The sequence below is a fragment of the Oryzias latipes genome, chromosome 23, assembly GCF_002234675.1.
Source record: "Oryzias latipes chromosome 23, ASM223467v1".
NCBI classification, from domain to species: Eukaryota; Metazoa; Chordata; class Actinopteri; order Beloniformes; family Adrianichthyidae; genus Oryzias; species Oryzias latipes.
This window is the reverse complement of record NC_019881.2, coordinates 15,431,848-15,444,626: the sequence shown is the minus strand read 5'-3', so window position 1 is coordinate 15,444,626 and position 12,779 is coordinate 15,431,848. Positions and strand designations below refer to the sequence as shown.

Genomic DNA, 12,779 nt, shown 5'->3' with positions numbered 1-12,779 from the left:
GCGGTAAGAGGTGAACTTTCTCTCTGAACTAACACATTGTGACGATTAGGATATATATCTAAAAACTAAAGAGTTGGACTTTTAATAATTACTTTTTATTAAAGTGTATTCCTTCATGAGTTATTTAGCAGTTAACTATTTTTTATTTAACTATACTTAATATTTCCTAATGAATTACAAAGCATTCATTGATTAAATTGCTAAATTGATTAGCATTATGTATTCATTAACTTTGTGTTCGTTGCATTAAGTAATACACTTAGTAATGCTGAGTAATGCATACAATTATCTGTTAATACTTTAGTTATTAGTTAAATAATGCTTAATTATGCCATGACTAACATTCATTAAGGGGCTCTTATTTTAACGATTTTTGGTTTTACCCTCTAGTGGTCGCCACAGCAAATCAACTTCCTCCATCTAACCCTGTTTTCTGCATATCCCGGGCCTCAACCAATATCATAAGTCAGATTTGCATACTTGGTTTGGCAAAGATCTTCCTGACACAACCCTCTGTATTTATCAGGGCTTGGGACCAGGCACAATGAGACCCGGGCTTGGACCCACTCGTGGCTACATTCTCCTATTGTAAATATTTTAAGCATCTTTAAAAATAAAGAGTTTGACTTCACACGTACATGGATTGAAACATGGATTTGTCCTTAGTATCACGTTGATAAGATTCTCTGAAACCGACCCTGGAATGTGTCTGTTTAAATTCCGATTGTTTCACTCAGTCAAACACGTCTGAATAAAGAAAGGACTCACTTTTTCACCTTTACTTCCACGTAAGCCTTTAGGACCCTAAAAAAGAAAATGCAAAACTAAAAATCTGATGAGAAGAAAAGATGCATATATACAGAAAAAAACTTTGAAATGTAACTCACAATATGACCAAGAGGTCCTTTAACACCAGGAGTACCCTTGTCACCCTAAAAACAAAATGTATTGTTTGCATCATTATGTGTATTATGACTGTATTATGTTTAAAATATTTAAGCAAAGGCAATATCCGAGGATGAAGGGAGATAAGAAGACTCACTCGTCTTCCTGGAGGGCCTGCCATCCCCCTCGCACCAGGTTCCCCTGGAATACTGTCACCCTGTAAATGAAAAGAGATGTTATAGTTAAGAAGTTTTAACACCCAAAGAAAATTAGAAAATAAAAAAAACATACTCAGAAAAAACAACAGACACAAATATGAACAAAACTTGAACCTGAGCACTGAAAATGTTATAAAGCAAAGAAGAACATTTATTTTTGTACTTCATAAGTTTCCCAACAGAGACTATAAAAATTGAGAGAACAACTTTTAAGTTTTATTAGTAGATACCTTTTCTCCTTTTGCTCCAGGAACACCAGGGAGTCCCTTATTGGGCAGAAGCATAACAAAATATGGTTTAATAAATAAAGAAATACATTTCTTTGTTTTTTAAACAGCCTTGAGCCTTAAAATTAAAAATGTAAAATGGAAGACTTTGGGAAATGAAATGTAAAATGGATTCATACATCAAGTCCTGGGGGACCTTGAGGTCCTGGAGCTCCTTGGGATCCATTTTTCCCCTTTTTCCCTCGTTCTCCCTTCATCACACACCAACATTTTAAACTCAGACTTCCATTTTATTGTGGCAAAGTAATTCTCTTTCATTAAAAGTCCAACAACTAATTGTTGCAATGTACATGTTTCTGCATGCAGCGTTTACCAAAAAACATTGATTAAAAATTGCAGTTTTATTGGAACAGAGCACAAAGGTTTCTTAAGTAAAGAGAAATGATGATGTACCTCTCTACCTGGCTCTCCAGGATCCCCAGGGGGTCCTTTAAGCCCAGGGGAGCCCTGGATACCAGGATTACCATGAATACCTTGGATGCCCTGAGCCCCTGGAGGCCCTGGCTCACCAGGCTCACCCTGAGGTAGAGAGACAAACGATAACAAAAGCGAGCCTCAGACAGACAAATTGAATGTTTGGAAGACAAACAGGCAGTTTGCTTCATGGAATGTTGTTACTCTGGCTCCTTCATTACACTGGAATAATTGATGTCAGCACAAGTCATTCTTGCTTTTATTAAATCAAAAGTTCAACTTTAAATGAGAGTGAATCACTGGACCAATTAAATTCTTCTAAATTAAAACTCCAATGTGAAACAACGTCATCAAAGTGAATGTTGTAGAAGGCTGCAGGGATTAATTGCTTTTCCAGGAACTCTGAAGTCATCTGTTGCTTCTGTTTTGCATTTCGAGCAGGGAAAGGGGAATTTAATTCACCTTTTGTCCTGGTGGACCTGCTTGGCCTTCTGGCCCTCTGAGACCAATGCCTGGTTCTCCCTGAAACACAAAACAGCCAAATCAACACAGCTGATTGAAGTCTGAATTCAAATAACTCCACTCTTACCTTTTGTCCCTTTTCGCCAAGTTCCCCCTGTGAAGTACAAAAACTGCAGTTAGAAACATAAAATAAATAAATCACTATGACGTGTCTTCTGAATGTGCTCGAATAAGCAAACTCAGAGGAATTTGAAATAAAAAAACATGACTTGTCAGCATGTTTAACAAGGGGAATTATTAATGCCTGCTTTAATCTACTGTCTAAAAGTCATACGGAAATAGAGCAGAGGGACATCAAAGGCCTGGACTTGAGTGGTGTTACTGACAAGCGAGACGGGAGAGGAGCTCTCCCTGAGCTCTGATGTCATTTACTGATGTTATGTGAATAGGCAGCAGAACAGCCATGGTATATTCATGAAGGGATGGCACATTTCATGTGGCGACTGTCATTCTTGCTTTATGCTTCTTACTGATGATAAAGATGCTGTCAGTGTAATTGCTGCGACAACATCTATGACTCAGTAAATTATGATACAAGGATGAGTTTCATTGAAATCTAAAAAAAAGAAAGAAATGTCACAAATCTTCCTTTATAACTTCGTTAGTAAAACTCTTATTAGTCATTATTGAAACAAACTCTTCGAGTGTATCTAAAAAAACAAAACTATCAGCTAAAACAAATAAGGGAGCTAAAAGATTATAAAAATGACAACTGCTTTTGGTGGTGCTTTTTAGGAGTCTGTTAAATGCTTATTTTAGAAATAGCATCGGCCTTTACCTTTTCTCCAGGTTGCCCATTTTCACCTGGTTGTCCCTTTAACAAAAGAAACATGGATCAAACAGTTTTCATTAAACTTCAATCAACTTTTGATCTATTTTCAAACAGATCCCAGTGGTCTTTTAATTATACTCATGCTATTTTTAATCAAAATAAAAAAAAAACCTGTGTAGTTTTCGAGGACATAGTTTCTGCAGAGTAGTTCATTCGAAATTTGCCTCTGAGTTACGGGCAGGATTGTATATGCAGAGTAACCACACCCCCACTTCCTATCATCCATCTGTTTACACGGTCTTTCTAACCCTCCAACTTAATATTAGAGGTGCAACAAAAATTGAAAGCAATATTGGAGCTAACAAAATAAAGAAATATTCTGAAATACAATTTTAGGCTTAGTTTTGGTGATATTTATGCTCTATAATGTAAAACATGCAATAAGAACATTTGCAAAAGTGGGTCTTTAAAAAACACTACCACTAAATCTTGTATTTTGAACACAAACATTAAATTAATCCAGTGAGTTTGATTCGTCTAAACCATTTGATATAATTATCTTCAGGTGAAATTAATTTGTGTAGTGGAGGATGATGCTCTAAATGATTGTTCTTTTAGAATGGGATGTGCACAGCCATTAGGCAGCTTAATAATTTCAGGTAATTAGGCTTTAGGGAAATATTCAATTCTTGCTGAAAAGTTAAAAGTTATTCAGAGAATTAAACTATTTTACATGTTTTCCGTGCGAGCAACAAGCGGGGGGATAAGGATTCGGGTCCAAAGAGAAGTAAAGACTTTAGAGACCTTTTTTTTTTCTAGCAATCAGTTTTCTTTTGGCCAACTAGATTTTCTGACTGGAACTTGATTGGTTCAAAAATATTTTAGTTTCATAAACAAGTCAACTCAGTGTCTAGTGGTGGCTGAATTTCTAAAGGGCACAAGGGAGCAACTTCAAGCGTGGCTCCTATCACGGAGGCAGCTGGGTGGTTGTTTGGGCCGCTATCAGATGGGTTGATTTCAAAGTTGACCTGTGGCTGAACGTGTATGATTTTTGGGAAAACCTCACGGCGGTGCAGAGGGTTTCCAAAGTTTCCAATAAGAACATAAATTGTTTCACTGCACAAACATAATGAGGTCTGGATCTCAGGCTCTTACCTTGAGAAAAAAGTATTGTGGTGGATATGGATATGGTTGTCCAGTTTCTTCATCGTAGACCCTATCCCCACCTCTCTCCATCTCTGCTCTTCTCCTCTCCCACTCTTCCTCCTCCTCCTCTGTTTGCTCTCGCTCCTTCTCTAATTCAGTTTCCCTCTCCAGCTCTTCTCTTTCTCTTTCCATCTCCAACCTTTCCCTCTCTCGTTTCCTCTCCAGATCCCCATCTTCCTCTTCCCTTTCACGGTCCAAATCTTCCTCTGTTCCCCAGTCATAGTCTCCACTCCTTTCCTCTTCCTCAAGGGCTGGATCAGGAGTTGTGTAACCACCTGCCATTGCTCCATCATTGTCTTCTGCCTTTTCCTCTGTATGAATCTCTCTGTCTCCATCACTGTATTCCTGTCTTTCTTCACTCCTTCTGATGTGACTTGGAAACTTTGCCTGCATTACGCTCTGGAAAAGAAATATCCATCAGCATATGTCAAATTAATCTGAATTTACATCTGAATCTGAATTTACAAGTTAGACATCCTTAGATTCTGCAAAGCTGACTGGAAAAAAAAAGAAAAAAGAACTTACTCTCCAACTATTGTAACCTCGAGCTCCAGAGGAGAGACGCTGAAATCCAAGAAGGCAAAGAATCTCACATTCGGTCCACATGGACTACGGAATTGCATTTCCATGTTTTATAACATGAATTTTTAAAACACAGATATACCCAGAAAAAGAGAAAAATTACTTTATCTGCCTCCTTATACTGGTGTCTCCCACCCAGAGCACCTGGCATAGACACCTAAAACACACAAAATACAGCTTTTCTTTGATCAAATGAGATTTTTCTCAATCTGTGTGTAGAAAATGTAAATAACTTTACCACAGAGTCAGGCCAGGAAGTGTCTCTTTTCACCCTTATATTAGGATGAGGCTCCTGAACAAAGTTCCAGTCATAATTATTTTTTCAAAAATAATAAACGTATCTGATTTTAACTTTGTGGGATGATGCAAACGTTCAAAAATAGAAGAAACAGACTAGATTGTGAAGTTTTGTTGTAGATCTTTACTGAAGTTTACATGCACAATGTGGGTAAACAGTAAAAAAAAGACATTAAAAAATTTCACCAGTGAAAAATTGTCTAACTTGAATATATAATTTCACATTGCATCATAGTAATCAAAGTAACAAAGGTTTAAGAAAATTTTTTTTTTTTCATAGTTCAATAAATAAAATTTCCAAGATTATATGTGATGTAGATCCCAGCAGAAGGTTGAGAAAAATGTTCGAGGAGCAGAAAAATACTTTTAATAAATAAATTAGGAATTGGGAAAGTCTGAAAGTGGAGACTACACTGGACAATCACCATCATTTAAACATGAAGACACTATTTTCAGAGGAGCCTAGGATTTGCTGCAATACTCCATCACAGAAGTCTCTTTCTGCAAGACGTGAACTAAATCGCAGAGTTGGATGAGTGAATTTGTTTCTGTGTGGAACGGTGTCCCCCTTCCAAAAAAGTTGCACGGGTTCAGGACTGCTCACCAGAGAAACGCTTCACAGTTTATTCAGCCTCCATGTAGTACTTTCTTATGAAAGATTAAGATTATAGTTTCAGTCTCGTGGGAATTAAGAGATGTCCTGTTTAAAAAAAAAAACGAGAGAAAGAAGGTGTCATAAGTAACTCTCAGACTCATTCTTTAGATGTCTTATTTAGGCCACAACTTAACACAGAATTTAGACAACTCGTGCTGATAGCATGCTGCTCATGTGGCCATTTCTCGTGCTGTTGGAATTTACATCGCACTTGCAAAACAAACTAACATGCACTAATTTGCACTGGTGAAATTTTTGTGGAAAAAGAAAGGTCTGAAGGTTTAATGCCAAGCATTTTTTTTCTCTGTAAGCTCAATTATTTTTTGTAATTTTAAACCAATATGACAGTTCATTTAAATCCCTTGTCCAAAACCTTCAGTCCTCTGTGGATAGGCGAAAAAGGATCATATAGGAAATTTGCTTTCCAAGGCATGCAAAGATTATGCAAAGACACATTTGGTTGATATTCAAGTACAAAGGATTTCAAATTGAAACTGTACCTTGTGTGGTTCTTCTGTTGCAACTGGAGGGAGAGGGAACATCGCAGTGTCCTGGTTGTAAAAACAGGACAGATCAATATTTGGATGTAAAAACATTGTAAAATTTTATTCTGAAAATTATTAAACAATCATTAAGTTAAATGGCTTGTATACCACTTTTCATAACAAGCCTCTTCCAACTATAGGAGGTGGACATGCGCTTGTAAGCAGTAACGAAAGAGAGAGAAAAAAGAAAAGAAAAAGAAGCCTCTTCCTGCTGATCTAGTGTGAACACCATTGGCTATGTGCGTATACACTAAACGCACATTCTTAAACGTGAGTCATATGCCTGGTGTGTCCTTAAAGCTTCAGACTGCAGTTCCACTTCTTTATCCCTAACTTTTTTTCGTTTTACCTTTTCACTGTCTTCAGTGGACTGTAAGGGTGGCGGCGTGGTTGTCAGGAAAATCTATGAAAAGGAAAATCCAGCGTCAGTAAATGTTTCATTTTCGTTTTAGTTCCTGCCTTCACTATTGTTGCCTTGGAGTGAGTGGGAATGTTATCATTTCAAACATGGTTAACAACAACAGTATAGTTGGTGGAGATGGCTCTCAAAGTTTAAATAAAACAAAGTGAAGAGGTATAATGTATAATAACTTATATCATAACACAGATACAGTTACCAAAGACGGCATGTCAACACTTATATTTAAAAAGCATTTTATTAAATCAGAAAAAGAAAAAAGCTTCTTAACCTATATTTGAAAACAAGTGTACATATGCATTAGTGTCATTAGGTATCCTGCTAATAGGAATTTGTGCAAGAGTCTATGCAAATGCACCACCCATAATTATGGTTGGGGTTTAGATTTAGGTGAACTTTAGGGAGCAAGATGGTTATCAAATTGTGAGAAAGATGGGTTTGAGACCAGTTCCTGGTCCAGGACAAGGATCGCTTGGGTGTTTTCAGACAATTTATTTCGGGTTTATTTTTATTTATCGGGGCGGGGGTAACGAATTTTGGTTCACTTAAAGCGGACCAGATGTGTCTAGTCTGAATACACCCTTAATCTCCAAAAACAATGCAAGATTTACCTTGACCTAAAAAAAGAGCTACTATTCCTCCTTTGCCCAGGTAAGACACTTTTGACCTTGTAAATGGTAAATGGTGTATTCTTCTATAGCGCTTTATTACCTTACTTAAAAGGCCTAAGTCGCTTTGCAGTCACAGTCCCCTTCACCCATTCAAAACACACATTCACATACACTGATGGTGGCTCTGCTGCCAAACCCCGGCACCAGCCTTTAACCACCAGGAGCAAAGTGGGGTTCAGCATCTTACCCCTATGAATCAGTGGTGGCTTGACATGAAGAAAGTAACATTTATAGTCAATGTGTTCCGTCTCAATCTGCTCAAGTGATGCTCCCCCAATTTTTGGATATATTTTGCTTGATATTCCTCGAAGGATTTTATTCCTTCTCTCAGTTTATTTTTATCTTTTTTAACATTCTTGGATAGACCACTCTGTGATCAACCAGTCTGTTTAGCAATGACCCTTTGTGGCCTTGCCTCCTAGTGATGGGTGTTGTCTGGACATCTGTCAAGTCAGCTGTCTTCCCCATGACTGCCTTCTGACCCAGAATGAAAGACCATTTAAAGGCTCAGAAAAAAATTGTAGGTATTTTAAAATAATTAGCTGATCAGGGTGTGACATGATGAGTTTCCAACGTTTAATTCTTTCAACAAGACTTTAATTTTGTGAGACACTAAATATGGGATTTTCATTACCTGGAAGCCATAGTCATTAAAATCAAAAGTAATAAAGGATCCAATTATTTTAATCTGTGCAATGACATAAAATACAATATTCACTTGGAAGTGACTGACAAAAAATCGTAAACTTTTGCCTGATATTATAACTTCTTAAATGTACCAGTTTATCACTGGTTGGTGATGTAAGTAAGGTCAGATAAAATGTGACATGATTACAGACTGAAGCTGCTCTTGGAAAAATGTGATCCACATAAATATAGCCTTCACCTGATACAAAAATGTATGTTATTTTCAGACTGATGTGGGTCATATAAGAACTAAATGGAGTCACATTTGCCCATAATGTGAATATTAGACCCCAAAGACATCAAAATGATGGCAGAAGGTTTTGGATGTTTCTTTTTCTGCAGTCCAAACACATTTAGTTCATTTATAGACTGTTGTTACCAGTGCGTCTCCTTCTCTGGGTAAAACATGATGACTGTAGATTTCGAGGTGTCCAGGACTGCTTGTGGGAAACTGTAGAACACAAATGAAAGCAGAATTCTTCCTCAGGTGCAGCGTAATTGTACATGACTTACTTCCGCTGTTTTCGCCCTCCTTCCATCAGCAGAGGAGTTCGTGTTTTAACAGCTGAGCGACAGAAATAACAGGCTTACCTTTTTATCCATGTAAAGGGGGAATTCATGTGTTTGGACTTCAAGCTGTGTGCAAAGAAGACAATAACATATTTAACATTAAAAATGAATCATAACACTTATACCCAGTCTATCTGACACAGAAAAGAAAATTCTGTTTGAGGCAAATTTACCTCTTTGTTCTCTGCCCCCTCCTGAGAGGATGGTGGGTCATCGGTGGAAAGTTCTTCCTGTTTCAGAGAAAAATACAATTCTCTCATCATAACTTTTTAACTCACACACTCGCAGCAGGGGACATGCAAAGCAGATGCAGAGAAATATAACAACCGACTCATTCTGACTTAATGGCCAAATTCAGGTAGTGGGTGTTACATTAATCAATTTTCTCTTGTGCTCATTTGGGAACAAATGTATTTGAGTACTAAAGAATTATGCTCTATTATAAAGAAAAAAAAGGAATTTGACTGAATGGTTAAGAAAAAGGAGCCAGTGCTCAAAATCTGACACAAAAACATATTAACAAATACCAAAAACCACATAAAACCAGCAGGTTTAAGTTTCCAGCAGTGAAAGAATTACTAATTTATTTCAGCAGCTGCTCACCTCATAGTCATAAATATATTCTTCGCCATTAGAAGACTTTTCCTCCTCCTCTTGCTTGCTGTCTTCACCCGTCTCAAAGTAAAGAAATAAAATTGTTATAGGAAGACACTTTGATAGTTTTTTAAGATGGCATTTGAGGTCAAAAGTAGAGCAAACCCTAAAGGGCAAATCACATAAAAGTAAAAACATATTAAAGTTTCCACTACAAATAAGAAAGAGGGGAAAAAATAAGATACATTACATTTTAGAAATCAAAAGAAAATTTCAGAAACCAAACAGAATTATAAAAATGAAAAGAAAAGAAAAACATTGTGGAAAACAAAAGAAATTTTTAGAAATCAAAATGAAATGTTAAAAAACCACAATAAAAAAATGGAAAAGCTAGAGACTGTGGGACATCACAGATTGGATGATGACTTTTGTCCATCATTTTATTGCGAGTTATTAAGCATGAAGCCACTAGATTTCGTCATCCTGTCACTGATGTCCTATAGTCCCTACTTTTTCTGGTTTCTTTTTGTCTTTAGTTTTCTACCAACTTATTTGGATTTCTGGAAATGACTTTTTTCTTTTCTGAAACGTCTCTTCGTTTTTGTTTAGTTTCATTTATTTGAAATTGTGTTTTGGTTTCTGAAATTTTGTTTTAATTCCTAAAATTTAATGTTTTTTTAGTTTTTATTTATTTTGCCTATTTAATTGTCATTTGTGGTTTTTAATATGTTTTTACGTTGAGGGATTTGTTGATGTCATTCGCACGTCAGGGCTGCCGTACGGGGAAAAAAAGAAGACATATAAGATTCAGATAAGATCCATATAAGATTTCTTTGTGACGGTAGACTGCAGAAGGTAAACACATGCTTTTTAGAGAGAACTGGTTAGTTGGTTGTGCTTTTTTATATTTAGTTATAAGTAATTATCTTGCATAAAAGATTAGAAACAAAACTTATATTTACACAGATTATGTCATGTTAGGTTTTGCACTGAGACAAATGACGGTATGGAAGAACTGGACTGAGTGACCCCGCCCCCCCTTGTATTCCAAACAGGAAGAACCTGCTGGTTCCAATAAACCAAAATCTCATAGATTTCTATTAAGAACTAAACAGCGATTAGTCAGTCATTAAATTTGTCAGAACAACCATTTTTGTTCTGAAACCTTTTATTAGCATGCATCCTAATTTTTTTACATGTGTTTTATTTTATTTTATGTGATCTCATGTTGATCATTCAAATTGTTTCATTGACAGATTGTCCCAAACCTAATTTTAGTAGTTGAGGTGTGGACTTCCAACAATCTCACTTCTGATTGGTAAGAGTGGTTGCCATAGTAATGTTGACTCAGACTAAATACAACCAACGACTGCTTACTGACGTCATCTGGCTCCAAAATGGCAGGGTCCGTACCGTGAAAAAATGTCGACTAAATTGACTTTATTTCATTGGGTGACATCACATCTGCTCAGTCCGGTTCTTATATACAGTCAGTGACTTAGATCAGTAGTTTGCAGGGTGACAGTGACACTGTATCTTTATTCCATTTTGGGTTAGGGTTAGTTTTCATGTTTTATCTAAACGCTTTTGGGATTGATTACCAGACGATGTCTCTGCCTCTTTTGGCGTCCTTTGCTTCCTTTGGCCTGGTTAAAAAGTTAAAAGTTGGAGAGAACAGATAGAAGTTTCTCATGTTGTACAATTTGAACGTAAACAGATATGAAACTGCTATTAGTTAGTTAAGGGAAGTAAATTAATAGTTAATACTCATATTCAGGACAAACAGTTTTCAATGTAATAAATGTGTTTAGTTATTCATGTTTATTAATGCAGATCACACTGGAGGGTTCTTCTGTTTCATCTCACTCATGCTGCTTTTGTTCAATGATTTGTGCTTTTTGTGTGTTTTAATTATTGTGTTAAATTATACTGAAAACTATTTGTCCATTCAGATGATTAAAAACATCACTGTGGATCATTTGAGGTAAATGATGCACATCGATAAACAGGATCTAATCTAAAAATATAACACAACCGAAGACCTTTATTCGCGGTTTAATTTATGGGTTTGGGTTGTTTTAACCAACTGGTTCAAGCAGTAACTGTTAGTTTGAGCCTTTTTATGTGATATACAGCTGATCCAATAAAAAAAACACACACAAAAAAGGTGAAACCTAAAAGTTAGGATCAAACTTCTGGTGTCTGTACACGTTCATTTACACTCTGTAAAATTATAGATTTGATAGGTGTGTATAGAAATTGAGAGAAGCCTACAAATGTCACTGTGGCCTTTTAACACTTTAAAGGAACCTTCTTAAAAATAGGGAAACTTTACTTTCCCACGCGCCCTGTTCTTCTTCTTTGCTGTGGAATTCTTCTTTAGTGGATCTTCCTGATTGAGTGGAGGAGTCTCTTTCACAGTTTCAGGTAACCCGGAAAACATCTAAAGCCAAATTTGAAGTTTGAAAGTTGTTAAAATCACCAGAGAATTAATAGTTTACACACACTCCAGTTAAATCTAAAAACCTTTTGGCTTAAAACACATATTATGGGTTAGTTTAGAGATACATGCTTTAAAATCCTTATGATTAACATTTTTACAGTGCATTTACTAAACTGACTGTTTTTATTTGATGATCCAGAGGGAAAATAAAGATACTGAGCAGAATTAAAACCTCCTTTGTGACAAAACGTCTTCTACAACTATGCTTAAATTCTTGCGTTTGCTGTTATATTCTCACCTCATTTGTGGTTGTATAGTTAACAGTGGAAGTGAGCAGAGACTGATTCATTTTCAGAGAAGATACTTCATCCCCTTCCAAGTCTTCCGGCTCCTTCTCCTTGGACCCATTTAGCTTGGTGTCAGTTTTAGTCCTTTGTTGTGGGTCTGCGGTGATGATGGTCCATGAGGTTGGAGCCTCTAAAGTTCCATTTAAAGGCTCCTTCAAAAACACAAAAATTTAAAAAGTACACAGATAAACTAAAAGTTAAGGGTGTATTAAAAAAATACTTAGTTCCGGATCGAGTCCACTTCATTTGTTCCGGATCGAGTCCCAAACCTTGCATTTGGTCTGTATTCAGATTGTCATCAAGCGGACCATTCTGTCACAGACCAAAGCTTGTAAACAAAACCACGTTACTAGAGTTCTCATCAGTCAGTGGCCAGGAACTACGAAGGCAGGTCGAAGCGGACGTGCTGCACTTTACAATTTTTATCGGGACAGTTAACTTCTTAAAGCTTTATATTTCGATTACCAGTATTCAACGTCAAGAACAACACTTTTTACCTGTAACTTTGATATGGTGGAGGCATGCTGCAAGGCGGTTACTGGCAAGGAGATTTTAGCTCAGAGGATGCTAGCAACTGCAGTGCGGAGGAGACATTAGGTATGAAGGTAGGCTGCTATGTGTTTATGATGTTGTTTTAAAAGTAGTAGGTGTTACAATCCCTAAAAT

At 36.6% G+C, this 12,779-nt stretch overlaps 1 protein-coding gene across 3 annotated transcripts in view; it reads right to left on the bottom strand.

Annotated features, from left to right (window-relative positions):
* LOC101174717 (collagen alpha-1(VII) chain) overlaps nt 1–12,779 on the bottom strand; it is a 59,289-nt gene that overhangs the window by 11,949 nt on the left and 34,561 nt on the right. The window contains exons 71-92 of one of the 3 annotated variants that reach the window (XM_023952395.1): nt 12,065–12,265; nt 11,659–11,766; nt 10,925–10,969; nt 9,333–9,404; nt 8,903–8,959; nt 8,751–8,795; nt 8,539–8,610; nt 6,733–6,786; nt 6,339–6,389; nt 5,125–5,178; nt 4,990–5,043; nt 4,830–4,868; nt 4,254–4,703; nt 3,105–3,140; nt 2,394–2,420; nt 2,267–2,326; nt 1,784–1,909; nt 1,510–1,581; nt 1,334–1,369; nt 1,043–1,102; nt 888–932; nt 769–804 (exon numbers count right to left, since the gene is read on the bottom strand). In XM_023952395.1, coding sequence (XP_023808163.1) covers nt 769–804; nt 888–932; nt 1,043–1,102; nt 1,334–1,369; nt 1,510–1,581; nt 1,784–1,909; nt 2,267–2,326; nt 2,394–2,420; nt 3,105–3,140; nt 4,254–4,703; nt 4,830–4,868; nt 4,990–5,043; nt 5,125–5,178; nt 6,339–6,389; nt 6,733–6,786; nt 8,539–8,610; nt 8,751–8,795; nt 8,903–8,959; nt 9,333–9,404; nt 10,925–10,969; nt 11,659–11,766; nt 12,065–12,265 — 1,800 coding nt within the window. The remainder of the gene's footprint in view (nt 1–768; nt 805–887; nt 933–1,042; nt 1,103–1,333; nt 1,370–1,509; nt 1,582–1,783; nt 1,910–2,266; nt 2,327–2,393; nt 2,421–3,104; nt 3,141–4,253; nt 4,704–4,829; nt 4,869–4,989; nt 5,044–5,124; nt 5,179–6,338; nt 6,390–6,732; nt 6,787–8,538; nt 8,611–8,750; nt 8,796–8,902; nt 8,960–9,332; nt 9,405–10,924; nt 10,970–11,658; nt 11,767–12,064; nt 12,266–12,779) is intronic. The other 2 variants (XM_023952396.1, XM_023952397.1) reach the window with 2 other exon arrangements.